This window comes from Parasteatoda tepidariorum, chromosome 9 (assembly GCF_982258835.1).
Source record: "Parasteatoda tepidariorum strain Cologne lab strain chromosome 9, Ptep-v5.0, whole genome shotgun sequence".
NCBI lineage: Eukaryota > Metazoa > Arthropoda > Arachnida > Araneae > Theridiidae > Parasteatoda > Parasteatoda tepidariorum.
The window spans coordinates 76,934,516-76,961,273 of record NC_141763.1 but is presented as its reverse complement, the minus strand read 5'-3'; the positions used below and the strand labels follow the sequence as shown (position 1 = coordinate 76,961,273).

General features: G+C 26.0%; 1 protein-coding gene across 2 annotated transcripts in view; it reads left to right on the top strand.

Annotated features, from left to right (window-relative positions):
* The window catches only part of LOC107437479 (uncharacterized), a 37,257-nt gene that overhangs the window by 8,056 nt on the left and 2,443 nt on the right, over positions 1-26,758 (top strand). For both annotated transcript variants that reach the window (XM_071187128.2, XM_087152166.1), the window contains exons 5-26: positions 989-1,086; positions 2,360-2,446; positions 2,577-2,614; positions 2,709-2,849; positions 4,342-4,410; positions 8,624-8,729; positions 9,224-9,306; positions 10,531-10,624; positions 11,664-11,717; positions 13,279-13,380; positions 14,046-14,174; positions 14,444-14,566; positions 16,093-16,332; positions 18,116-18,274; positions 19,074-19,163; positions 20,355-20,486; positions 20,693-20,788; positions 21,802-21,891; positions 22,963-23,146; positions 24,243-24,297; positions 25,441-25,561; positions 26,388-26,486. In XM_071187128.2, coding sequence (XP_071043229.2) covers positions 989-1,086; positions 2,360-2,446; positions 2,577-2,614; positions 2,709-2,849; positions 4,342-4,410; positions 8,624-8,729; positions 9,224-9,306; positions 10,531-10,624; positions 11,664-11,717; positions 13,279-13,380; positions 14,046-14,174; positions 14,444-14,566; positions 16,093-16,332; positions 18,116-18,274; positions 19,074-19,163; positions 20,355-20,486; positions 20,693-20,788; positions 21,802-21,891; positions 22,963-23,146; positions 24,243-24,297; positions 25,441-25,561; positions 26,388-26,486 — 2,390 coding nt within the window. The remainder of the gene's footprint in view (positions 1-988; positions 1,087-2,359; positions 2,447-2,576; positions 2,615-2,708; positions 2,850-4,341; positions 4,411-8,623; positions 8,730-9,223; positions 9,307-10,530; positions 10,625-11,663; positions 11,718-13,278; positions 13,381-14,045; positions 14,175-14,443; positions 14,567-16,092; positions 16,333-18,115; positions 18,275-19,073; positions 19,164-20,354; positions 20,487-20,692; positions 20,789-21,801; positions 21,892-22,962; positions 23,147-24,242; positions 24,298-25,440; positions 25,562-26,387; positions 26,487-26,758) is intronic.

Here is a 26,758-nt window from a genome sequence, read left to right as displayed (position 1 = left end):
AAATTATTTTTAAAGATTTCAAAGGTAAAATTGTACATTTTAATAAAAATTTAAGAGGGTTTTTTTTTTTTTTTAAAGAATAAGACTTTGCTAACATGTTTATATAAATAAAGGTTGCTATAAAAAATTCAGAGAATAGATAATGTAGGTGTTGATTAAAAGAATTTGAAAAAAGATCTCTTTTCAGTTTAGTATTTATTTTTAATGTTGAAATATTGTTTTAAATTACAAATTTACATAAAGGAATAATGGCTTAAGTATTACTATAAGATGCATCAGAGTTACACAACCTACTGTCCGCTAGTTGTTGAAGTGGATTTATAGAGTGACAGTCTCCATAGAAACTGATCCTTAAATTGACAATACAAAAAATTTGTCTGAAATTTCAAACTTTTGAATTAGTCATTTTCTCTAAAAGTGTTCATCCTTAATGTTAACTATTTTAAGGAAATGTTTTATAAAGTTAATTTTAATTGGCGAAGGAAATCTGACATAATCTTGAAAGGGAATAGCGAATTTTGATTTGCAGCAAAGGAATATAAAAAAGGGTTTATTTTGCATGACAGTTTCATTTAAAATCATCATATTTTTATTATTATTATTATTATTATTATTTTATCCCAAAAATTTTAAATGTGATTACTTTTTGACACACCCAAATCTCTCTGATTCTGTCTGAAATCTGTGGTTTTCAAATCAAATTTTTCAATTGTGGCTGCTATGGTTTTTCACTGATTTTAAAAATACCAATATTTATAATTTAAAATTATTATTATTTAATTTTTTTTCGATTACTACACTTGTTTGACATTTGTAGTTTTTAAGTAATGTTCATGTGTAGAAGAATTATGTCATGTGATTGGCAAATTAAGTATAATACTAATAAAATTTATTAGTAAATTTAATGAAGCAATTCAAAAATATATCTTTATTGTTATTTTATTTGTTTATCAATTTATTTTAATTATTATTATTTTTATTTTTTTAGTGCAAACTGAATTACAAGCTGTCAGAGAAGAGTTGTTGAAGGAAAATATGAAAATCAGAGAGGAAAGAGATAGTTTTAAGTTAAAGGCTAATAAATTGGTAAATAGTATTTTAATAATGTTTTTATGTATGTCACTATATTTTTTAATTAATTTTTTTCAAATTATTATTAGAAATAGAATATGTGTACAAAATGTGTTATCTCTTAATATACTTTTTACATTTTTGTTAATTATATTTTTTTTAAATATAAATTTATATTATTATAGCCTGCAGATTTTATTATAAACGACATCCTTTTTTCGTGCTCTCAACAGGCAATAAAAGGAAAGTAACCACTATACTTTTAATTTAAAGTGTGATGAATGTACGTTATAGTGAAGCAGAACAGTATTAAATATATATGTAAATTTGTAATCTGATGTATATCCTGATGTAAAGGTCAACTTTTCAACCTCCAAAATTTTATGAAAATCAGGATATTGACTTATATATGATATTTTATTCATTAATAAGGAAATATTGGTGCATTACAAACAATGAGATAGGTTTGAATAACTCTGTACCAATTTATCCTTTTAAAAATATGTTATATACAATTTTGCATTTTCTCTCGTAATATTTTCTTTACGTATAAAGGATATTTTTTAGAAACAATACTTTAAATTACGTTCAGAGAAAAAATTAAGAATGAAGAAAGTAATGATAATTTATTCAAAAGTATTTCAAACCCATTGAAAACTTTTAAAACATACCATAAAGTGATGTCACATGTGGTAAAATAAAACTAATTGACAGGTTGCCTAACAGCATGTTAATGGATCTTTATTTGAGGGAGTGCCTCTTAGTATCTTTGAGGGCAAATCGTCATATCCAAAGAGAACAATGTGGAATATTTTTTACTTTAGAAAATTTTGTAAATTTAATAATTTTTTAGTTTTAGAAACATTCATATTTGTTTTTGTTTTTTCCGCAATCAAGCTGACGTACCTGAAATTCGCTATCTTGTAATGAAAAATAGGGGGTAGTTTGCACAGCTTTAAGGTGTATATTTCTTTTTTTTTTTCTTAAAAAAAAGAATGTTAAAAGATTTATTTGATTTTGTAAGTCCCAGAATTAAACAAAAACAAAAAAATTTGGGAACTTTGAGGATCTTTTCATGGTTTATCTGATGTATACTGAGTGTGGCCCTATAAATTTATTTAATATTATAAAAAACTGGATCTATAATTGGCAAAATAAAAAAAAGTGCTCATTAATTTTAATAAAATGTAAATATGTATAAACTGTAACTGTGTAAACTGTAAATTTCTGACTATATTAGTCAACTTTTGTGAATTTACATATGTTAACATGTTTTTTCTTATTTTAGACCGATGATTTGGCGTCATTAAAACTTCAGTTTGATGATATAAAAGCAAATAAAATTTCATTGGAAAATGCATTAAGATTATCAAAAGTAAGTCATGTAGTTTTAATCACGTATCTTTAATTTATTTAAATAAATAAGATAAATAATTAATTAAATATGTGAATAATTAATTTATTTAAATAAATATTTAATTTTTTAATGTATCTTTAATTTGTAGGAAAAAATTAAAGATCTGGAAATTGAAGTGCACCAGAGGTAAAAGCTGTTAAATAATTTATTATAATCTTGCAAGTTATTCTTATTTTTAAAATAATTAATTTATATTCTGGTGATAATATCCATATTTTAGACCTGCTGCAGATGATGTAGCTGTATTAAAACAAGAAATAGTCACTGTACAGAAATTGATGAATGAAATGACTCGCCAAAGTGAATCTCAGAAAGAAGATTTGCAGAAAAAGTGTAATGATTTGCAAGATAATTATTTAAAGTAAGGTTGATCTATAGTTAATTTGCTTATTTAAACTTTATTTTTATGTTCCTATTACTTTAAGTAATTATATTCAACAATTTTTTTTTTTAATTTTTAAAATTATATTGTAGTTATTCTTGCTTTTGATAGAATCTAATCTAATAACATTTTACAACAGTTTTTGTGATTTATATAGCTTAAAAAAAGATTTTTTTGTGTGTCAAAAGTTGAAACGGTTGTGTATATCTTAATAAAATTTATTATTGCTCTTCAAAAATTTTTAATCAATAAAATTGATATACATTAAGTATTTTATTTACTGTTCTTCAAAGTATTAAGACAGATGAGGTTTTATGAAGTTCCAATTTGAATTTTAAAGATCTGCTTTTTAGATCAATTTCAAAAGAAAGGAACTTCCTCTCAATTGGAGTTAATTTTGTTTGTTTGTTTTGCAAGTTTCAATTAAATACTGTATTTTTTCTTATTGCAAAAGCAGAAAAAAAAGAATTTAAATTTGACAGTGTTTGTTGTATGCTAGATTTAAAAATGTTTGATTTAAAAATAAAGGAAAGATCAATCCATAAAAAAGATTTAAAATGATCAGATTTAAATGACAGTCTTTAAAGATTTAAAAAAAATTCTTACCTGAGAACATGAAATGTTTGTCTTGCCTTTTGTTCTTTCTTTTTGCATATCATTGAATTATTTTCATTCTCATCATCACAAATCTTCATCAGCCATTAATTAATAATAATCTTCCATTTCATCTACATCGTTAAAGTTACTACCATTTTAAATAATAAATTTCAGATTTCTTTGTGCTGAAAGAAAAATAAATTTTTGAATAGAAAAGAATGTTCATTGTGCAGCGAATATACCCAAATATTAAGAAGTTTTACTAATAGGACTAATTCTAGATGTATGTCATACATTATATGCCAATAATCTATGTTTTATCTGTCATATGTACATAATTATGGAAATTAAAAATAAAAGTTTAAGTAACTTATATAAGTTCAGTTATTAAAATAATAAATAATGCTCCTTATATTTTGATATTTTTTACTTTTATCTTTTAAGTTTAGATATTAAACACAATTCAAGCTTTTTCTTTCTTACTTCAGTCATTCAATATAGAAAAACACTGCAAATTAAAAATAAAAGTTTAAATAACTTATATGATAAGTTCAATTATTAAAAAAATAAATAATACTCCTTTGATTTTGATATTTTTGAATTTTATCTTTTAAGTTTAAATATTAAACTCTATTGAAGTTTTTCTTCTTCTTTCTTATTTCTTCATTCAATATGAGAAAATGCTACACTTTTAGAAAAGGTTCACGCAAATCTTAGTATCTCTATAGCGTAAGTACTAACCAGTGTCAATTTGTACCTCATGTTTCTATATCTTTCAAAATATTTCTTGCTTAAGATTTTTAAAAAAAATTGTTACATAAAGATTTGACAGTAAAATCTTAATGGTATCTATAGATCCTTATTTACATTGCAGATTGCAAGCTGAAAAGTTGGAATTGGAAAATTTTATCAAAAATTGTCCGAAAAAAGAGGAATATTCAAGGTTAGTATGCCTATTAAAGTCAGCCTGTCTATTAAAGTCATTATTATTTAGCAACTAACTCTTATTGCAAATTAAAGAACAAAAAATTTTGAAATAACAATAGATTTGACTGTTTTATATTAAAATGTTTTTAAAGGTCAAGTTTTTATTCATATATTATAAAAGAAAACTGTCTATTTAAACTAATTTTCTTTGTTTGACATAATTACATTTGTTAATAAATTAATGTAAAAACCTTTGTAGACAAATTTATTGTACTTAAGCTATTTAAATATTAGTTTTTTAAGTACTAATTCATTATTTTAGTATATTGGTAATTTTTCTAACATCAGGATTACTTTTTTTTTTATCTGGCTAATATATATGGATCATTCTCACTGAAAAGGTATAAACAGACTAAAAAAATTTTTTAAATTAAAGTAATTAAAAAAGTGATAAAAATTACATAAATGCCTTTATTTATGTTTGTTATATGTCCTTATAATAATGGTCAAGTTTTCTATTTTATTTTTTACAAGATTTGAAATATTTTGAATTCTGCCTTATCCACGGAGGAGATGTAATAGTCAACGGAGGAGACATTTTATGTTATAAAATATAAAATGTCAATGAAGACTAATTCATTAATTATTGGGTACAACTGATATGAGTTTAACATTAATAAGTAAATAATAAAATATTTCATTATTAGGGATAGAGCTACTTCTGATGAATCATGCTGCTATGAAAGAAAACATCCATTTTTAACCTAGATGTACAATTTTTTAAGTAACTCTTACTGAATATTAATTAATTAAAATGTAAAGACTATTGAAATAAAAATTCAGACTCCACATGAAAGTTGAGTGTTGAGGGTACTCTTTTATGAACATTTTATGCAAGTTAAACATACTGTCATCCAAATAACGTTTTCGTTTTTTCTCTTTTCTTCTTGCTATTGTTTCTTTTTTCCCTGGGCACAAACGGCTTGCTTTATCAATTTCTAGAAATTTAAGTACATTTAATCACGATTTTTCTGTTAAATCTTTTTCTGATACAGATTTTGCAGTTTCTTGCTCTTTTTTTTTTTTTTTTACTTTCTTCAAACAATATAGGGTTTTCTGTTAATTTCTGTCTAGCTTGTCTCATGCTAAGTTTTTTCTGTTCCCTTCTCTTTTGCATTTGAACATTTGATTGCTTTCTTTTTTTACATTTTGGTTCTACCATTTTTTTTCCTAAAATTTGAAGAGAAAAAAAATTTTAAACATCACAGAAATTATTTAGAAAAATTGCCAATATTTACTTCTCATATACAAAAAAGTTAAACTTAATTGATTTTCTTTAAAAATACAAACAAATTAACACATTTGTTCCATTTTAAAAAATATCAATTAAAAGAAAATAGTTTTTTAATTATTAAAATTGTATTAAGGTTATCTAACACATTGTCTCTTCCATTGACTGTGTCTTCTCCTCCATGGACTTGCTATGTCCACGGAGGAGACAAAAACTTGTTCTTGAATTTTACTGATTTTTAATTTTAAAGTTACAAAAATGGTACTGTTCTTTTTATTAAATATACTATTTTTGCAATCTAAAATTCATCTATAAAAATAAAATAATTTTCTCTTACCTTCTTTATGATGTCCACGGAGTTAACGGTGAGAACCTTGCCGAACCCCAATTGAACGCAACAATCCAAAACTCACACCAAAAGGAGCAAAAAAACTGATAGTTAACATTAGAAAATGGAATGGTTACCTTTCCCAGCAGCTGTCTTATAGGGATTTCGTATATGCTGCCCTTTATTGCATATTTACCGAACTATATTAATTGTCCATGGAGGGAGATTTCATTTGTGATGGACAAAGTTTACTAGTCATTTATTTTATAAAAAAAAAAAAAAATTTAAAATATTAAATAAAAAGTTACTATGAACATTTAACTAGGTAAAACTACAAAAATCATTAAAAAAACATTTAAATTGTTTAAGAGCCATTAAAAATTATTGTGTGTCACAGACGTAGGGACGTCCACGGAGGGGATTTTGAAGTTATGTTTATTAAAAAATAAGAATGAAATATTAAATACATTTAGTAGAAATGCATATAATTTGTTAGTTAGAACTTAACGAAAATGATGAGGAAAAATATTAAGAAATCTGCTGTATTTCCTAATATTTATTACTAAGGGACTTAAAAAATCACCTTTTTGTGAGAATGACCCATATTTGAAAGTTATAATAAAATTAAGAAACATTGAGATGAATTAACAAGATTATAATTATTTGTTTACTGTTTTTAATTGTTTCTGGGTTCAGCATTAAATGTAATCATTTATGGATTATAAATTCAAGATGTATTTCTGCTTCACCTGAATGTTGAGTAGATGCAAAATTAAATTTTTGTGTAAAAAAAAAAGTGGGGTTTTAATTTTTGTTATAATTTTTTTATATTTTTTTTATAAAGGTTTCTGATTTAAAAGCCAAATATTTCATATGGTTATGTGTACAGTACGCAAAATAAAAAATGGACCACCCTAAATAACCCTAAACTGACCTGAACTTTCATAGAACTTAATCTTAGTAATTCGAAGGGGTGACCTTACTAATTAATTTGTGCAGGCGATATTTTAAGTTACAAAATCAAACTCAAAATACTTTCTCTGAATAAACATTTTTTTCAGCGGATTTGGATTTCTGATTCCCAAAATATATGGAAAGGCCTTTATCTGGGAATTATGGTCCCAATAGTTAGATTTGGATAGCATTCCAATGTTTGGTCCCCGTAAAGTTAATTTTAATTTATTTGTATTTTGCCATAGCTCGCAAAGTTTTCAAGCAAATCAAAAAAAAATTTGTACAGAATTATGAAACTTGTTTATACAAGAATATTTTCGCCCAAAAAATAATTTTTAGTTAATGTATATTATTTTGTATTATTTCAATTAATATTATCCGAAAATATCTTGAATTGTAAGGTATACAAATTTTTGCATCATTTTAACGAATGCAATTCTAAATGGCAAAATACAAAATTTGAGCGGAATCTTTCTAATAGTTTCTGGGAAATCTAATTTTAAAAATACGATTTTTTTCAAAGTTTGATTTTTCAGAAATTGGACCGATTTTGTTCTAATTTTGTATTTTTCTATTTAAAATTACATTCTTTAAAATGATGTAAAAAATTGTCTGCCTTAAAAAAATTTTCGACCATTGTGAAGAAATGAAAAATAATAAATGAAGAAGTGAAAATAATGAAAAATAATAAATTTTTTCTAAAACTTATATTTTGCTTGAAATTCTCTTTGGATAAACAAATTTTATAATTGTGTACAAAAAATATAAGTTCTCAAGATATGGTGAAGTACAGCAAAAGTTTTTTTTTTTTATTTCCAATGAGCTGCACAATCGGTCTTGCCGATGAGCAGACCTAGTTCGTTTTCCAGAGGTGGTATCCACAGTCAGGACCACCACAATGGGTGAGATACCGTTGGTCATTTTAATTTGGACGTCTAGTTTCTGCCATACTAGATGCCAGCACCGAGACTCTATTTGGATGCTAAAGTGCACTAGGAATTTAATTTTGCCGGAAATGCCAAGAGCCAATAAGGCAAACTATTGGGACCGTGTTTCTTTCTTCCCCCTTATATTATGGGGGTCAAAAATCTGAATCCGCCAAAAAAGCTATGTGGGTCAGATCTAATTACCATATTTGAGGTCATCCCCTTAAACTGTTAAGATTCAGTTCTAAGATGTGAAGATCCGATTATTAGATGAAAAGTTATTCATTGTGGTCCTTTTTTTATTTTGCGCACTGTATAATAATAAATTCTGTTAAAAACCTCTTTTGAAAAAAAAAGTTTTTTAAAAATAGATTTATTTCAAAATGTCTATGAACAAGATAATACATTTTTTTGTGTCTTTACTTTTTATACTAGGACACTTATATCTATTTTTTTTTTCTTCCTATTTTTAGACAAAAAGAGTATTATTCTATCACTTTACTTCTAAGTTGATACGAGATTTAGTATTCTTACATTTCTCAACCAATCATAAGTAATCTGACTTGACCCACTGACCTGCAGTATAATCATTTCCCATTGTGTTCTTATATTGCAATGATTGGTAGAATTTATAACTCAGTTGTGTTTACTTACCTTGAATTTTTTCCCTATAACTTATTACTTATGCTTCATTTGATTTCCCCAAATGAATTTGACTTTTATTTCTTAGCCTTCAAAAGAAGTTGAGTGAGATGTCCAGCAATGTATCAAATCTTCAGAGAGAGCTAAATGCAAAAGAAATTGAGAAAAACAAGCTGCAAACCAATCTAGATAAAGTATGTCAAAATATAAAGTAATTTAAAAGAATTGTCTTTTAAATAGAATGTTTATGAACTTGGTTTTTCCAAATATTGTGCAACTAAAATGTTTACTCGAATTTGTTGTATTATAGAAAGATTTAATTTTAAGCCCTTCTTTTGTGCCAAGTATCAACTTATTTCTGTTGGTTTTAAAATATTCAGGTTTCTTATTATTTCTCGTTTTATTTTGTAATGATTTTTTTTTATTCCAAATAATGCATTTAAACTATTTATAAAGCCCTCTAATGCTTCAAAAGGTTTCAAAAATATGTATTCCTCATTTTTTTCCATAGTCAAATTATTTTACAAGAGAAAAAAAATTTTTCACCTTTTCATTATTCATTGAACAATTTTACCTTTTTCACTATGTAAACTTTATCAGTTTGTGTTAATTATTTCCTTTTTTATGAACTTTATTAGTATGTGTGTGAAATGTTCCTTTATTGATTTTTCCGTAATTTGTTCAATAGGTTAGTGACTATGAGCAAATTAAGGCTTCTCTACTTGAAAAAAATAGTTCTTTGGAAGAAAATCAAAGGATATCTGCTGAAAAGTATGTAAATATTTTTTCTTATAAGTTGTTAGTTTTTAGCCATCATTGCTTAACATTTTTGGTGGCATTCCTTTTGCCAAGAAAATGTACTCACGACCTTTTCTATATATGATACATTAATTCAAATGTTGGGACAAATTTTAAGGAAAATAAATACTGTTTTATGTTGTTGTTTTTTCCTTTAAAGTTTAATTACATCTTGTAATTTGAAGGGGGAAAAAATGAAGTTCCACTCTATTTTTGTAAATATTATAAGCATTCATTGTGTTCTTCCTAAGCATATTTAAAAGGACGGCTTGCCCTTTGATCCCTTTAAAAACGCCCTCTTTGCCCCTTTTGTAAAAATAAGCTGCCATCCCTTCAAAGCAGTGCTTCATATTCCATTTTGAAACAAATTTATTCACCGTTTAAATAATAATTTCATGCTGTTAAAATTATGTGTTTATAGGTTTAATTCTGATTACTATTACAAATATTTACTTTGTTGGGATTAATCTCAATTCATTAAATTTTTAAAAGTATCTTTTTTTGGGGGGAAAAGGGGTAAATAAATACCATTTTTAAATTTTTTTTTCTTACAATTTTCAGTTTAAATTATTGCTTTCAAATTTTTTTTTTTTGATTAATAATTTTTTTTAGTTTACTTTTTTTTGAGAAAATTTATGGACAGAGATCGCCTTTTAACATGACTTTAATTATTTTTCTGAACTGCACATTTTTTTTATAATTTGATAATGGGAGATAATTATTTTTTGAAATATACGCATAAAATAGTATAAAAACGTAATTTAATAACTGTTGGGGATCAAATTCAGTTATTAAGTAATAGTTCTCATTTTCATGCATTTTTACAGTATTAATTTTGTACCTTTCCAAAATTAAAAGTGCCCTTTTCTGACAGACAGCACTCTACCCTTTTTTTATTCCTAGGAAGTACTGCATTCATAATTTATTTATGTGAATAAATGCAGTATTACTTTTGAGTTCATAATCACGTTAATAATTACATTCAATATTACACTTTGGAAGACACAATACAAATATGCTACAGGCACTACATAATTGATAGTTAGAAGCAAAAATAAATGAAGTCTTCTAGAGAAATGCAGTTAGTACAAGCAAATATAAATTATACAAATTAAATGTTTCTACAGATAACTTACAACTGATTTTTCAATAACTTATCTTACTTACCTTTGTAATTTCCTGTTTATTTTCCATTAGAGAAACAGTACTTTCACAATTGAAAGAAGAAATCAAAGTAATGAAAGAAAAAATTAAAGACATGAAAAAGGATAGAGAAAATCTTTTTTCTAAAGTGAGTTTTTTTTTTTTTTTTTTTTTTCTTTAATATTATTTTTAAGATTATGAGTGTTTATTTTATATTATGTCTCTTATTTTATCATTTTTGTCATGTGTCTATATATTAATGTTCTATTATTTTTTTTAGTTGCATTTTTTTTCAAAGTTTTAAATTTGGGTAAAAAAAATTAAATTAGGTATTTTGTAAATTTTAATAAGATTCCTAACCATCAAAATACATTTTGAGAATCACAAAGTTTTGTGTGGAAAAACTGATGTTTCTGCCAATCGTGTTTGCTATGTTTTTTTAAGAAAGGAAAAAAAAACAGAAAATTTGATTGACTAAACATTTAAGAAGAAGAAAAATCAGGAAATGTAATTTTTTATCTGAAACCTAGAGCTATTAGGAAATTTTATGTGGGAATTCCCAAAAATTTGGTGCCTTTTCTGAAGTTTTTAGTTTTGATTTGGATATTACATATTATTTTGCTGTTATTGTCAATTATGGTTTAAATTGGCATTTAAATTAATTTTGGAGAAATAGAATTAAAAACTTCAAAAATTATTTTGTTACAGATTAGGAGAAAGAAAAAAAAAACATTTTATTAGTTAATTTATTATTATAATTATTTATTTTGGTGGAATATCATTGATGTGAAAATAAAATAATTGGTGATATTGAAAATAATTGAAAATAAAAGTACAGACTTTCAATTTTACACTGGAAATTTCAATTTGAAAAAATGCTGAAATTTTATTAAATAATCTCATAAATTACCGAGAGGAGAAATTAAGATAAATAATAAAACATAATAATAATAATTTTTCTCTCTATTTTAACCAATTTTTTAAATTCAAAACAAACTAAAAAATAAAGAAATTAGTATAATAATGATATGCAGTATTATACATATTTATTGTTTAAACAAAATGTAATCAAGAAACTGACCAGAAAAGTACTTAAATATTTCAAAATTAATCTATAATATACAACTACATTTATATTTTTCTGTTTAAAAAATAATTTTTTTTTTTTTTTTTTTTTTACACTTCAGATCCAAGATGGTGAGGGAGCCAGTGCTGCAATGCATCAGTTAAAAGAAGAAAATGTATGTATTTAATTATATGCATCATTGAATCAAATATTTTTTTACTACATCTAAGGTGCTAACTAGTACAAATTATCCATAGTTATTATGATTTCAGAGTAAAGATTATGGTCTTATGTTGGAGCTATAAAAATTATGGTTTTAAGAATTTTGGTTAGATTAAAATAAATTTGTTTTCCTAACTATCAAGAGTTATGTAATTTTGAGAAAACAGAGAAAAGCAAAGAAGTCTCATTCCCCACGTTCCTTGAAACTATTCTGAAATTTAATCAACTCTCTTTACTGAAAAGCAAAAGAACATAAACTCAATTCAAAAATGCTGTGAGCATAAATTTTTAATCAAGAGGAAATAGTTCTGTAATGCAGTGTTCCCCAACTCCCGGTCCGCGGACCAGTACCGGTCCGTGAATCAAATGGTACCGGGCCGCCCATTTCGTTGAAACTGAATTTAAATTCCTAGGTTTATACCCCAAATTAAAAATATCTGTTTTCCATTAAAATTTTATTTATTTAAGAGAAAGGGGCCCCCGAAGGTAGTGACATAAATTTTTTAATGTATCATTGTCTCCGATTACCCCCAGATGGAACCGCCTCATTGCAAAGAAGCAAGCTCAGGGTTCTCATTAAATTTAACTTTCTACTAAGTTAAAATGTTAAATCACTTTATATTTATTTTTTGGTGTAACTGTATTTTATTTTGAAGGCATTTTTAAATACAATCAAACTAAAATTAATAAATCAAAATAATCTAAAATATAAACAATCAACATCCCCCCCCCCCTTTCCAGTGGGCCGCGGTGATAAAAAGGTTGGGGACCACTGCTGTAATGGAATCCTAGCCATTATGGGGAAATTAAAATGCAGCAAACCTTCCAAAAAAGGCATCTCTCTTAGACCCTCCCAATTCTCTTGCTAACTTGAGCTATGTTAAACTGCTAATAAAGCAAAATAATTTATTGTCAATAAGCAACTTTTTACTGGAAGCAAGTTCTTGGGAGAACCTCTTACATAATGCGTCCAATGAAACCTTTCTAGGACTACTGTCTGGGCACGACTTTCTAATGTCACATTTACATCATATTGGACTTGATGACTATCCTAACTGCATTTTTGGGAGGAACATATTGGCATGAAAGTTGAATTGGTTGTAAGAAAATATGAAAATAAACAGTGAAATATTAATTATTCAAGTAGCAAATATAAGCGTCCACAGGTTAGAAATAAACAAATTTTGCTTATGCAAATTTTACTAATGCTTTATTCGGAGTTGCATATGATTTTCTACAAGTTTAGTGTAAAATAATTCTGTTTGTTTAAAAACAAAAATGTCATATATGTCTTTATTATGTATACCATTTTTTTACAAATATTTTTTTATAACTTTAGTTGCATACTATCTCTAAAATAAAATAAAAAAAATTAATGCATATATAGTTGTAATATCTGTTATTTAATTGACTTCTGTCTTTTGCCTTGTATTGAAATTATTGATATTATGCTTATGTATTTCCTTTAAAGCTCTTAAACTTCATCAAATTATTTTTGTTTCTTAATTTTAAAGACTCGTCTTCAAGAGCAGCTAATGCAACAACAAAATATTGTAGGACAGAATGCAACAAAAAGTGAAGAAAAACTGGTAGAAATGCGAGCCTTGTTAAAAAGGGTAAGAAATTGTGTTGAGTTTAATATTAAACAAAATTATTTTTACTGTAGAAGTGTAACCCTACATTACACTATTTTACCATATGGATAAAATAATATTTATTTAAGTTTATTTCTCAAAAATTGTTAACTAAAATTTTTTGATTAAAGAAAGAACGAAAAACTGGCAAGAGAGAAGAAAGGCTTAATTGTCTCTGGGGCCAAGACTATAAATTCCTGGTGTATCTCTCCACGCATTTTGTGTTTACAAAGTAAACTGTAAACAAACTCAATTTATTATTCTAGGAAGTTATGTTAATGAAATTTTGATTTAAGTATGTTTCTAATGTTTGCAGTCATAAAGCATTAAAATATTAGAAACAATCAATAAATAAAATAAATGGGTTGTTAGAATATTATTGTCTATTTTGGATATTTATTTAAACATAGATTTATTTTTATGAGACTATTTTGTTTTTTGCTCATTATCATTCAAAATATTGAAAAATTCTATAAAAAACAATAATGTATTAATAATTCACACAAAAATTAAATGCAACTCAGTTCTAAAATTTTTTATACTTTCTTTTTATTTTCTGAAAATGCAGTTACCATTGTAGAAGGATAAACATCTTTCAACGACTTATTTTATTTAAAAAAAAATATTAAATAGTTTGATAATTCCAGACTAATCAAGACCTTCAGGAGGCAAGCAAGAAATGTAGCCTACTTCAAACTAGTCTAGATGACGTTCAGTGCCAAATTAAAATTCTCGAGAATGATAAAGAATCACTATTAAAGGAAATAGAAATTAACGTAAGTATTTGTAATTTTATTTTGAAACATTGATGTACTCGGTAAAATTATTTGTATTCTAGTGAAAGTTTATTATTTATTAAGTATTTTGAATCTAATGTAAAATAAGACAGTTGAGAAGCTTTATTTTAAATGTGATAATTTTTGATTTTTTCAATTTAAGGTAATTACTTTACGAATATGATGACATTTTAATAAATTTCATTTGTTTATTTAGTTTATCTTAACAGGATATTCTTACTTTAAATTTTGTGTGTTTATCTTGGCAGAAAGAAACATCAGCAGCTGATAAAGCAGAAATTAGAACATTAAAACAAGAGTTGGAGAAGAAAGATAAAACTTTAGAAATGAAAACTCATCAAGTGGAAAATCTCTCTCAGCAGCTAAAAGATGTAAGTCATTATTATTTTTTTTTTCTGTTGTTAATATTGTTCTTCATTTGATTTTTAAAAGAAAAAATGGAGAAGTTTTCTTACTTGAATTTCCTTTTATTTTTTTTTAATTTATTCAGCTTCCTTTTCTCGTAAAATTAAATTTAAATTATATTTTAGATTAAAAGGACCATTTCTTTGCATTTTTTATACTATTATTTTTTCATTGAATTAATGGTTGTTAAATAGTTATGAAGAAAATTAAAATCATTTATCTTAAAAATGGCTGGCTGTTTTGTTTCTAAACCTGCATTTCTGTTTCAAAGATGGCTGGCTGTTATGTTTTCTAAATCTATATTTTTCTTTTAAAGATGGCTGCCTCTTATATTTCTTTTAAAGATGGTTAGTTGTTATGTTTCTAAATCTATATATTCTTTAAAAATGGCTGTCTGTTATGTTTCTATACCTCTACTTTTACTTTTTAAGATGGCTGGCTGTTATATATTTTTCCTCCTATGTTTTTCAATTCTAACCACTTTTCCCTTTACGCCATTTGTTACATGATGTCCATTTCTTCTTGGCGTGAAAGCCCATTGTCCTTTTGGTTTTCCCCTTTGTGCAGTGTTGGAATTTTTCCTCTTGTTCCTAATTCTGACACAGTTTCAAAGATATAAATTGTAATTTGCTGGATTTAATTTCAGAAAAAGTCGAGCAAATTTTATGTTCAAGATATAAGTTTATCTCAGTCTAAAAAGAAACATGAAGTAAGTTAATTTTGCATTCAAAAACATGTAGATTTGTGTTTTTAGAATTATAAATCATGTTTTGTCCAGAAATAAGCAATGTAAGAGAAGTAAATTTTTTTCAATTCCTTGTTTTAATATCTCGACTTTTCCTTGTATTAATAGTTACCAGACTCAATGAAATCGGAATGATAATATTCTTCCCTGTGTCATTGCCCTCTGTAAATTTTGCATTCAAGGAAAGTGTGTGGCTTCCTTATTTTACTATTGTCTTTAATAGTTTTTGCCCATAATCTCTTGCAACAAAAATCCCTTCCATAAAAATACAAAAATTTAGATCCTCTAATAAACATATTCTTAGCAAAATTACTACTTTAACTATTAGTTATTTGAATTATTATTTTAAATTATTATCCCATCTTCAATGTTCAGATCAATTAAACTTTTCACAAATTTTATGGAATTTCATGCTCTATGCAAACGGGGGGAAACAGGTTTTTTAAACATAAAAGCAAGTAAATAATGAATAATAAGAGTGTGTATACAAAAACAGATATTTTGGAGTTTTTTGTACACCAAAGCTGTAAAATGGAAAATGGTCTAAAAGCATTGAAAATGATAGGCAAAAAAAAAATTCTCATTTTCTTATTCTATTATTATTTAAGTATGGTGTTCAATTATACTTAAAACAATATGTCTTTTAAAAAATTTAACCAGTTATGGAATTAAGAAAAATTTTATTATGTGTGATAAAATATTACTGAATTGTTTTTATTTGTCATAATTTTTACCCTTTTTTTTCAGATTAAGGAATCGACAGCTAAATTCATGGAACAACTGAAGTTAGAAAAACAAAATTTAGAAAGTAAGTTAACAAAGTCCAACCAAACTTTAACTCAGATCCAAACAAGTCTATCAGAAAAGGAAAAAGAATATTCTCAGATTGGAAAGTTGCTTCAAGAAAAAGCTGATGAACTAAATGTTTTGGTTGAAGAAAAGCAAATGAAAGAACATGAACTTGACCAAATGAAAGAATCTTATGAAGTAATTAATTCTACTTAGCTATTAAGGTTTAAAAAAATAGTTTGATAAATAATATAGCTTTTGTAATTTAACTGTTTTCGTATTTTTATAATTTTTTTTTTTTTAATTTTTAGTTTCTTTAATATTTTGGTTTTTAATTGTGAATTCTGAAAATACGGTGATACCTGTTAAATGAGTTCTCTTTAAAGTAATTTATAAGTACTCAGTAATTTATACACTCCTATTTTGCCTAATGGTAATGAGGGAATGGCTAATTGTTAACTAAACTAACCTTTATGCAAATTAACCCTTTAAGGAAAGTATTTATACGATTTAAGAAAAAGAAACATGATGTGGAAACGCTCGGAAAAACACACATCGAAGAAAACAGACACTGGGGCAAAAGTATTCTTTACGCTCAGCTCCCCCCAAAAGAAAACAGCAACCTTACCCTACAACCTCGCCAGTTGTATGATAAGCAGTAGCAAGTTGAAGCTTTTTCATATGTTGAATGTAATGTACAGTGCGCTTAAAAGTAAAAAGACCAACCTGAATGACTTTTGATGTAAAGATCGGATCTTCGTGTAGTAGGACTCTATCTTAATGATTCCAGAGGATGACCCTTAATTTTCAAAATCAGACACAAAAACGTACTTTCTCTGAATAAATATACCTTTTTTTATGGCAAATTCATTTTTCTGACCCCTAAGTCCTTGGGGGTAGCTGCAATCTGGGAAATATAGTCCAGGGCTGATTGTGCTCCAGAAAAAGTCCGGATTTCCGGAATTTTCGCTAACAGTGATCCGGAAGTTTCCGGAGATCGAAGGTCCAGACGTTTCAAAATATCATTGATCACAGAAGTTTCCGGAATTCAAATTTTCAAAGGTGGAACTTAAACACACAATTTATTTTATTTGTTTGTAAGGGAGAGCCAGAGAGATACTTTATAAGCTTATGTTCCTGATTAATATTCATTTTTTTATCAGGAAATAGTTGTTATAATCATAAACTCAAGAAAGAAAGACATATTTGTAAATTTTAATTACTTCTCCAGGTCATCATAAGTATGTGTAAATGCTATTGGTATGTGTAAAATTTTAAATATATTTTAAGTAAACTGAGAAATATTAAGAAAGAGAAGAAAAAAAACCTTGTTTAATTTTTTTTCAGTTTAAACTTTTTTTTTTTTTTAAACTCAAGATATTTTCCGGAATTTTGACTTGAGCTCACAATCACCCCTGATAGTCCCAATAGTTTGGTCAGAAGAGCAATCCAAAAGTTGGAACCTTTAAATGTTAATTTACTAACTTTATTATTATTTAACTAACTTTTTAAGCAAATTGTAAATTTTTGCACACAATTATAAAATTCGTTTATCCAAAGATAATTCTATGCAAAAAAAATAATAACTTTTAGTAAATATTTATTATTTTTAATCTATTAAATAATGGCTGAAAAAATTTAAAAATTATCATACATAAAACTTTTTACGCCATTTTAAATAGTGTTATTATGCATGGCAAAATACAAAATTTGAGCAAAATCAGACAAATAGTTCCATAGGATGTTTTAATGCTTAAGATTTTTTTCTTTCTTTATGGCTTAAATATTTTTAAAAAGTTCATAATATTAAGGGCTTTTCCTATTACAAGTATTAAAAAAAATATGTTAAAAACATGCATTAGCTGTTTAAAATTTATTGAGTGAAAACTTAATTTTTTTGTCACTTACACCAAAGTAATTAATTAAATAAATTTCATAAAACACTGAAATAATTCTTTATTGTGATTTAATTTTCATGTAGGCTGCATTGACAAAAGTAAACTCTCTGGAAGCAGTTGCCTCAGAATTTGAAGCATCTAAGGAAGAATTCTGCTCTAAAATTTCATCTTTAAATGAAGAATTAGTTACATGTCGTCTAGCTGAGGCTGATCTGAATGCAGCATTAGAGAACATGAGCAACGTAGGTATCTTACATTTTGTTTTCCTTGTACAGGGAAATTTCAGTTATCTGTAGAATTATCCACTTTATGACTAACTGTGGTTTGGTTTTAAAATAATATCTTGCCTGCTGTGAACATTACCTATAAATACTAGTAATGTTTTGATCATGAGTATTCTTTTCTGTGATTTCACTATACGTAATCATTGCGAGTTTGACTCACACTATTTTGTCTAAATTAGAATCTGTCTTGCAATATTTTGATGGAATAAAGAAGCAATAAAGCTCCAGGGTCCTATACTCAGGCCGCGCAAGGGTGACTCAGCCTCTCATTCTTTCAGTGGGTCGATAAAATAAGTACCAAGCATGCCTGGGGACTAAGCACTGGTGTTTTCGTGTTCTGCTGGCCACCCAACCGCAAACATCTGCTCCTCTCCTGCACCCCAGAGCCTGAAGTCAAGAAAACTGAGATGGGCACAGTAGGCCTTAGCCCTCTATGGGCTGCGCTCTATTGAGTTCTGAATATACAATAATTTAATATTTTACATTTATGTAATTTTGATTTCTAATTCTTGAAATAGCATTGTTTAAACTATTGTATGGAAGTGTATGAAGTATTTTATTAAATATTGAAAGTATTTTTTTAATTAATATTTGAGGCTCCAAATCATATCTCCGTAACGGTTGCTCTAGCTTTAATTTTTTTCTCCTATTTAGGAATATAACTCTAACAATCAACTTATATTTCTTTAAGTTTAAGTTAGCTGGTGCAAACCAATGTATAAATTTTTTTTTCAACAAATAATTTTCTTACATGCAGCTGAAGAATGACATCACTGAAAAATGCCAATCTCTTGAAGATGAAAATAAAACCTTGCGACAATCTGTTACTACTCTACAAAATGAAAAGGTGAAGTTCATTTTAAAATTTATATTTTGTTGTTTTAAATGTAATAAAGAGTAATGTGGCTAATTATTTTAGCTTAATTAGTATATTGGTACCAGGTTATTATTTCTTGGTGTATTTTTAAAAATTTAAAATACGTTTAATTTAATATCACCAATTTACTCACGAGATATAAACATTAACTTGATATTTATATTTTGCTACTAACAAGCTTCTGCTTTCAACTTCTTCCTTTAAGATAACTTTGTATTAAATTGTATAATCATTGTAAATACATATTCAAAAAGTTATGTTCAAACTAAAATTTCTTATCAAAATTTGCAATTGTAATTTTACTAATAATTTGACAAAGTTTATAGACTTGAAAATCTATAAATTAAACAAGAATGATTGTATTCCTCGTGTACCAATTCCAAGTTTTTCATGTCGTCCATCCAGGTTTTAAAACTAGGAACAGGGCATGTAATTTTTAGGATAATTCACTGTTAGCCTCAAGTCCATTGATTCGCAGACTTCCCTGAACAAAAGCTGATATTCTGGCGAAATTTTTCAGTTAGTCACAATCATCCCTGATAAAAAAAATAAAAGTAAAAAAAAAACTTGATTTCTTATGCATTTGATAAATGCATAAGAACACTAATTGCATTTATGATGGCCTTTGATTTTACAAAATTTTTTTGATCTCCAAAAGAAGAAGAAAAAAAAAAATTTTTTTTTTACCTTCATTTCGAAGAATTCTTGCTCTGAAATTCTTAAAGTGTTATTTCGAAGTAAAAATATTTTAGTGCATGGATAAAGCATCCACCCACAAAATTGGAAAGAGCTTCATAATTTATTGCATTTAAAAGAAACTCATACTTATGATAGAAAAATGACAAGCAAATTGTTAAGCAAAGCATAAATTCAAATAAAGAAGTAAAAATTGTGACATTATTTTTAATAATTATTATTTGAGGTAAAAACATGCTATTTAGTTTTAAAATACCAACTTATATTATTTTGACTAATATTAAATTGTAAATATTTGATATCCCAAATTTTCAATATCCTAAAAGTTTTATAGTCCCCCTTAACGTTAGTGATTTCAAGTAGCTAGTAAGTCATAGTAATTTCTATTTTTATCTTGTGTGCAAATCATTATAAGTTATTTTGCCAAGAATGCTTACATTTAAACATTTTTTTTTTCTTTGTTAGAACTCCTTGTTGAATGAAATTGAAGAAGGTAAAAAATCGCTATCAGACATGAAGGAAACATGCAATGAGTTATCTACGAAAGTAATGGATATCACTGAAATGTGTGAAAAAGAGAAGAGTAATTGCACAAAGGTAATTTTAAATTCTTGCTTTTCTTTAAATTTGATAGTTATTTATTTAAATGAAATAGTTTTTATCCAAGATTTAATCACATTTACACAATGATGAAATATTTAAATGCAAATTTAAAATGTGTGTAATTTTATTTGTTTGTTGTTTTTTCTCTCTTTTTTTCTATTTTTTAATCTTATTTTGTTTTACCTATTGTGCTGCTGTAGATTCGGAATGAAGCTAATCTGGAAAAGGATCATTATATTAAAGATAAATTGAACCTCCAAAAACAGATTGAAAGCTTAGAAAATGACTGTGCTAAGGTGAGATAGTACTGGTAAGCACTTATAAATGAGTAGTACATTGCTGTGCTGTATTTCTATAAGAATCTTAATATGCATGATTTTGTTAACTGAACTTTTTGTCTAGAGATATGATTATATCCTGGGTGTTTTCCGGAATTACAGGATTTTTGTATCATCCTTCCAGATCTAAAAACTAGGAGCAGGGCATGTGATTTTTCTGTGGAATTTCACGTATCTTGAGACTATTTTGTCCATTTTGACTAATGGAAACTGTGCCAAAATCTGCAACTGTTGTGATTTAAATTCATACATTTTAAAAATCATGCATCATGATTTGTTTTCACTCGTCTTTAAATTCCATTGTTGTGATTTGTATTCGTGTGTTTTTGCAATCCAATAATGCGCTTTGTAATAAAGCTTTGATTTTTGTACTTATATCTGATTAAAAAGTACACATTCCGATTCATATTCACGTGATCATACATACCGATTCGTATTCACAGGTTTGAAATCCCTATATTTATATTTTTTTACTTGTTTTTAAAATCTAATATTGCGCTTCTTGTACATTCTCATTCTTGATTTTTCTTAAATTAGTTACTATATGTGATATTTATCATTGGTTGGTAATTTAATTATAAATCTTAGTTCCAGGAATCATATTAAACAAGTATGGTATATAAATTGGTATTTATTGATATTTTGTATATAAATTGATATTTTGATATTGAAATTTTGTACATAAAATTTTCAGGACTTTTCTTTTTGTGTCAAAATGTCATTCTTTTTCCATAATTTGTACTATCACTATAATTATGTAGTGTACTTGTATTTAATTAGTTATTTATTGTATCTTTCTCAATGAGTCAAGCATTAACATTCCCTTGTTGTGTATTGTGCTTTAAAATAAATACATTAGAAATAAAATAGTTTTAGCAAACATATTCTATTTTAAATGGGGAACAGTCTAAATATTTATTAATTCATCTTGCATGTAGAATATATTTTTACAAAATTTTTTCCCTGTTTAGCAATTATCACAAAATCAAGAAACTATAAAGAAGCTGGAAAATCAAATTGAAGAACTAGAAGAAAAAAGTGCAATATTATTATCATCACTAGTATGTATAGCTAATCATTTAAATTTTTTACTTTGAACTTTTCATTTCCTATATTAATAAATGTTACTTTACCTGTTTTGCTACATAACTGCTTTTATAAATTCGAAACTGCCTAAGTTATTTAAACTGCCTAATTATTTCATATAGTTAACTTGGTTTTTTAAAATAAAAAAAAATCTTTCAAGGGAATTGTTTTGATTTTTTTAAATCAGTATTTTCTAGACTGTTATACAGAAAATTCTAAGTACCTAATATTCCCCCAAAGAATAGGTTTTTTTTTTTTTTTTTGAAATTTTACTCAAAAGTTTAAAGTTGCAATAGTTTTTTTTTTTTTTTTAATATTTTTAGAAAGCTTATATATTGTTAAAATGTTTTGATAATGATTTTTTATTTAACATTGAAAAAAAAAATGTTTGAATTTACACAATTCTTGAATAAACTAGCATATATATATATATATATTAAAAATAGAACTCAAAATGTACTGAAATCATTATTATTCATAAAACTAAATTTAAGGAATAAACTTTAAGAATTTAAACTATTAAATGAACGAATTGTGATATAAAGATAGTTGTATTGTTTTAAATATTTCAAAAATTATTTTTCATCTAACATAACCAAAATTATTCTTTCACTTTTGTCTATTAAAGTAAAACTCATTCTTCTTTTTTGTAAGATTTTTTTTTTCTGGGATAATTTTTCATTAAATTTTTTTTAAAGGAAAATTTTTGTGAAGCAATGCATTTTTTTATGTTAAAACATTTTGCAGCAATATTTTTTAAATTAAACCAAATATTCTCCCAATAGTGCCTGAATTATCCTTAAACCTCATTTGTATGATCCAACATGTTCTGCACACCTGCATTTTTCAAACTCTTGAATTCCTAGACAATAGGCTATATAACCATGTGTGATAGCTTTATCTTATATACTTATAAAAAAACTAATTTATTTTTTCCCTATTAAAATGGAAAACAATTTATTGTTTCTATTCTAAGTAAAGTGATATAGGATTGTAGTTTTTATATAAAAGCATTGTAAGTTTTTTTTCTTCTTTTTTTTAATAAGGATGAAACAAAACAAACACTTCAACAACGAGAATCTGATATTAAGGAAAAAGAAGCTCAACATGTTGCAAAAGTAGATGTTTTCACCCAAAATATTAAAATACTAAGGGAGGACCTATCAGCGGAACAAAAGAAAAGAGAAAGTCTTGAACAAAAATATGATGAAATTTGTGGCACAAAATATGGTAACTAAATAAAATTTCTATTTACCTCTAAGTAAAATAATGTAAAGGTAATAGTTTTAGTATTACCAGTGTTTAATTTGATTACAGTACATAAACATTATAGACAACAGTACTCTAATCTAGTAGGTACTTTTTAAGGTGCACTCTCAATTTGCTCCAATTTCGTCATGAATTCGCATGCTTTATTGACCCCATGGATTTTGATCCATTTAAAATCACAATATTTTTACAGACAACAAATTGTCAATTTTTAGAGTTTTCTGAGCAGCAATTGATTTAAATTTTATGAAGAAACATAATTAAATATCTTTCATGCAATATATTTTTGGCCAGGCCTGAAAAATAAGCAATCTCGATATTTTTGTTTCAATTCAAAGTTTTGAAATAACCAATTACTATATATGAAAGTCTTATATTTGAGTTTTAAAAAAAATCGAAAGCGGAAATTTACATTTATTTAAAATAGCTGTAAAGAGTTTCTTCACTTCCGACATTTTGTTGTTTACAAAACATGCATTTATATATTTTTTATTTACTTCTTCTCAGAATATTGAACTAAGTAAATTCAATAATTTTAAATAAATAAATTACTTTCGGATATGTAGAATTATTAAATATTTTCTTGTTTGTTAGATAAAAAATTTTAGTAAAAAATAAGGTTTTTTCTGTGTACATCAAATGTTGTTTCACATAAATTTTTTGAAAATTTTTATTAAAATTTGTACTTGCTTTCAGAAGCAAATGGTCACACAAAATATGGCAACACCCGAATGGTCACGCAAAACACCATTAAAAGCGAATGGTCACATAAAATTTGAGGAGTATAAAATTGGTTGCAGTAAAATTAGCACTCATTATTAAATATCAATTTTTGTCCTTAATTAATATGTGCTTTGTATTGAATTCCTAATAAACTTTTTTTTTAATTTGAGATTTAAAAAAAGTGCTTTTGAATTAGCCCAAGTGTTCTTGTATTTCTTTGGATGTATTAGGCAGTGGGCATGAATATTAAAAATAAGATATTGTTTTCCTTTTTCTTAAAATAAATATTTGTTTCCTAAAATCTTTCTTAAATATAGTTTTATTTATTTTTTAGAACTTGATGCAAAACTTGAGAATGCTATCAGTGAACGAAATACACTGTTAGAAAGGTAAGTCTTATCTTCAAAAGTGTGAACAAAAAGTTTATTTCATTATGCTTATTAAATGTAATTGGGATGAACTAAAATATTTAATCTATCAATATCCGATCCTTATTGAATTTTCAGTAAATTAAATTTTAATTGAATTTAATAAAATTTATTTTTTAAGCTGAATTAAAATTTATTACTTTAAATTATCTAATGAATATCAATTAAAAAATAATAATTTTAATATTATTGTACTAAAAAAATTTATTGTACTTTAAACCTTACATACTAAAAACTTACATACGTACTTTAAATCTTACATACTAAAGAATTTCATTGTTTAAATTTTTTTCTGAAACACATCAATATGTTCTCAAAACTAAAGCTAATCTAGATGTTTCAGTTTTAAGGCTTAAAAGAGTGCAATAAAAATGTAAATTAACTACTTCATTTATTACAACTTTAATAAAAACATCTGTTATAAGGAATAAAAAAAATGATAAAATTTTTAAAGGGTTAAATAAATTAACGTATTACTATTTGTTAACTACTGTTAAACAAATTAAGTTATTGTACGGCCAACATTAAAATTAATCATAATGCAATAAAAAAATTAACTGCTACTAATGCTCATTTGGTCTATAAACTATAAAGCAAAGAATTTTAATTCACTTTTATTCATGTTTCATAAAATAAAAAAAAACAATATTTGTATATATATGCATAAATCTACTATTATCTAAGAAATTTGACAGCTTTATATAATACCAACTTCATAATACCTACCTAGGTTTCTTATGCCGTTTGGCCTTTAAGGCATTTAGCCTACTTCTCCATGGACTACCTCAGGAGCCGAAGAAATAGAAACATGCATTAATTTTTCTATTGTAGTTGGGTTATATACTTTCAGTTTTTGCAGTTAACTGAAGTTTTACGAGAAAGGGAGGCTTGCCCTTGGCTCAACCCGCTTCATTTTATTTGGACTTTGGACCTTCTAGCCAGAAACCAAGGTCTCCTTTAGTTTTTTTTTTTTTTAATTAAACTTATTTATTGTTGAGTAGCTTAAAAACATTGAAGTAGTTTGTTAAACAAAATTGTTTTTATTTATTAAATAGATATCAAACATAATTTCCGATAACTTACTAATGTATTTTGAATTTTAAGATGTGTGAAAAGTGAAAAGGAGTGTGAAAGACTGCAAAAGAATTCTGTTGATGTACAAAGAAAATACAATGATTGTGTTGCAGCTCTGCAAGAACTAGGCCGTGAAAATCAAACACTGCAAGTAAGTATTTCTTGCTAAGTAAGAAAAGCAGTGCTATTTTTAAACAATTCAAAAATATACTTATTTATTACTAATTTTAATGCATTTTTTACTGCAACATTTTACCTGAGTGTTTCTAAATATTTTTATCTAAACTCATACTTTACATGAAGTTTAAAAATTAAACTTTTGTTTCATTTCCTCATCTTAAATAATGATGATATATTGTTAAAAAAAATTAATGATTCATTTCTGATTGTCCTTCTGTGGCAACCAAATCTCAGATTTGTTGTACTAGATAGTCAGGTAACAACATCTGTTGTATTGATGAAACGATGAAGGGGGTCATACATCTGAAGTATTATATAATCACTTGTAGCTCAATAGCAATTGTAATGTTTAACTAGATGTTGGCGAAATATAAAGATATACTGGGAATCATTTACCTACATTTTTAGTTTTAAATGCTCAAGTAGAACTCCAAGTTCAAGTCACACAGTGTGATTTACTAGTGATATCTTCTTTTTTTCTTTTTTTTTATTTGGTACATAATATTTTGTAGGTTTTTATTAGTAGATTTTTATTAGTAAAAGTATGGTTTTTCTTTAAAAGTGGGGCTGTACTATTTGTTCTCAATCTTTAACTTTTTGTTAAATCCCTCACAACATTCTATTGTGAATTATGTTACTTAGTTTTCTAATAAAAAAATTTTATTCTCTCGAATTTTCATTTCTCACAAGTTACTAAGAAATATGAAAACACAACTATTTGAAAAACATGTTCGTTTGTTTTTTTTAAAGTGTCGCGTATACAATATTAACATACAATTTTTTTTTTTCTTTCTCAGGTTGAAAACATGAAGCACATTACTCGTAAATGGGCTGATGATTCTGAAGTTACACATTGCACAGCTTGCGGTAAACTATTTACAGTCACAATAAGAAAAGTAAGTATCAAAAATTTGGTGTTATTAAGATTTTCTTTAGAACACTTTTTCGATTTTGTTAGTTGTATTTCAAATGTTTTTTTTTTTTTTATACTTTCATATGCAAAAACAAATAATTCATCTGTCGAAACTGATTTACCCTATAACAAGGTAATAAAAATACTTATATTTGCCAAATGAGTAGTTTGGTTGAATGAAGATGAAAAAAAAATATGCAAAGCATTATTTGCTCCTTACCCATGGAATAAGCTTGATTTAGATGTATTTCATAT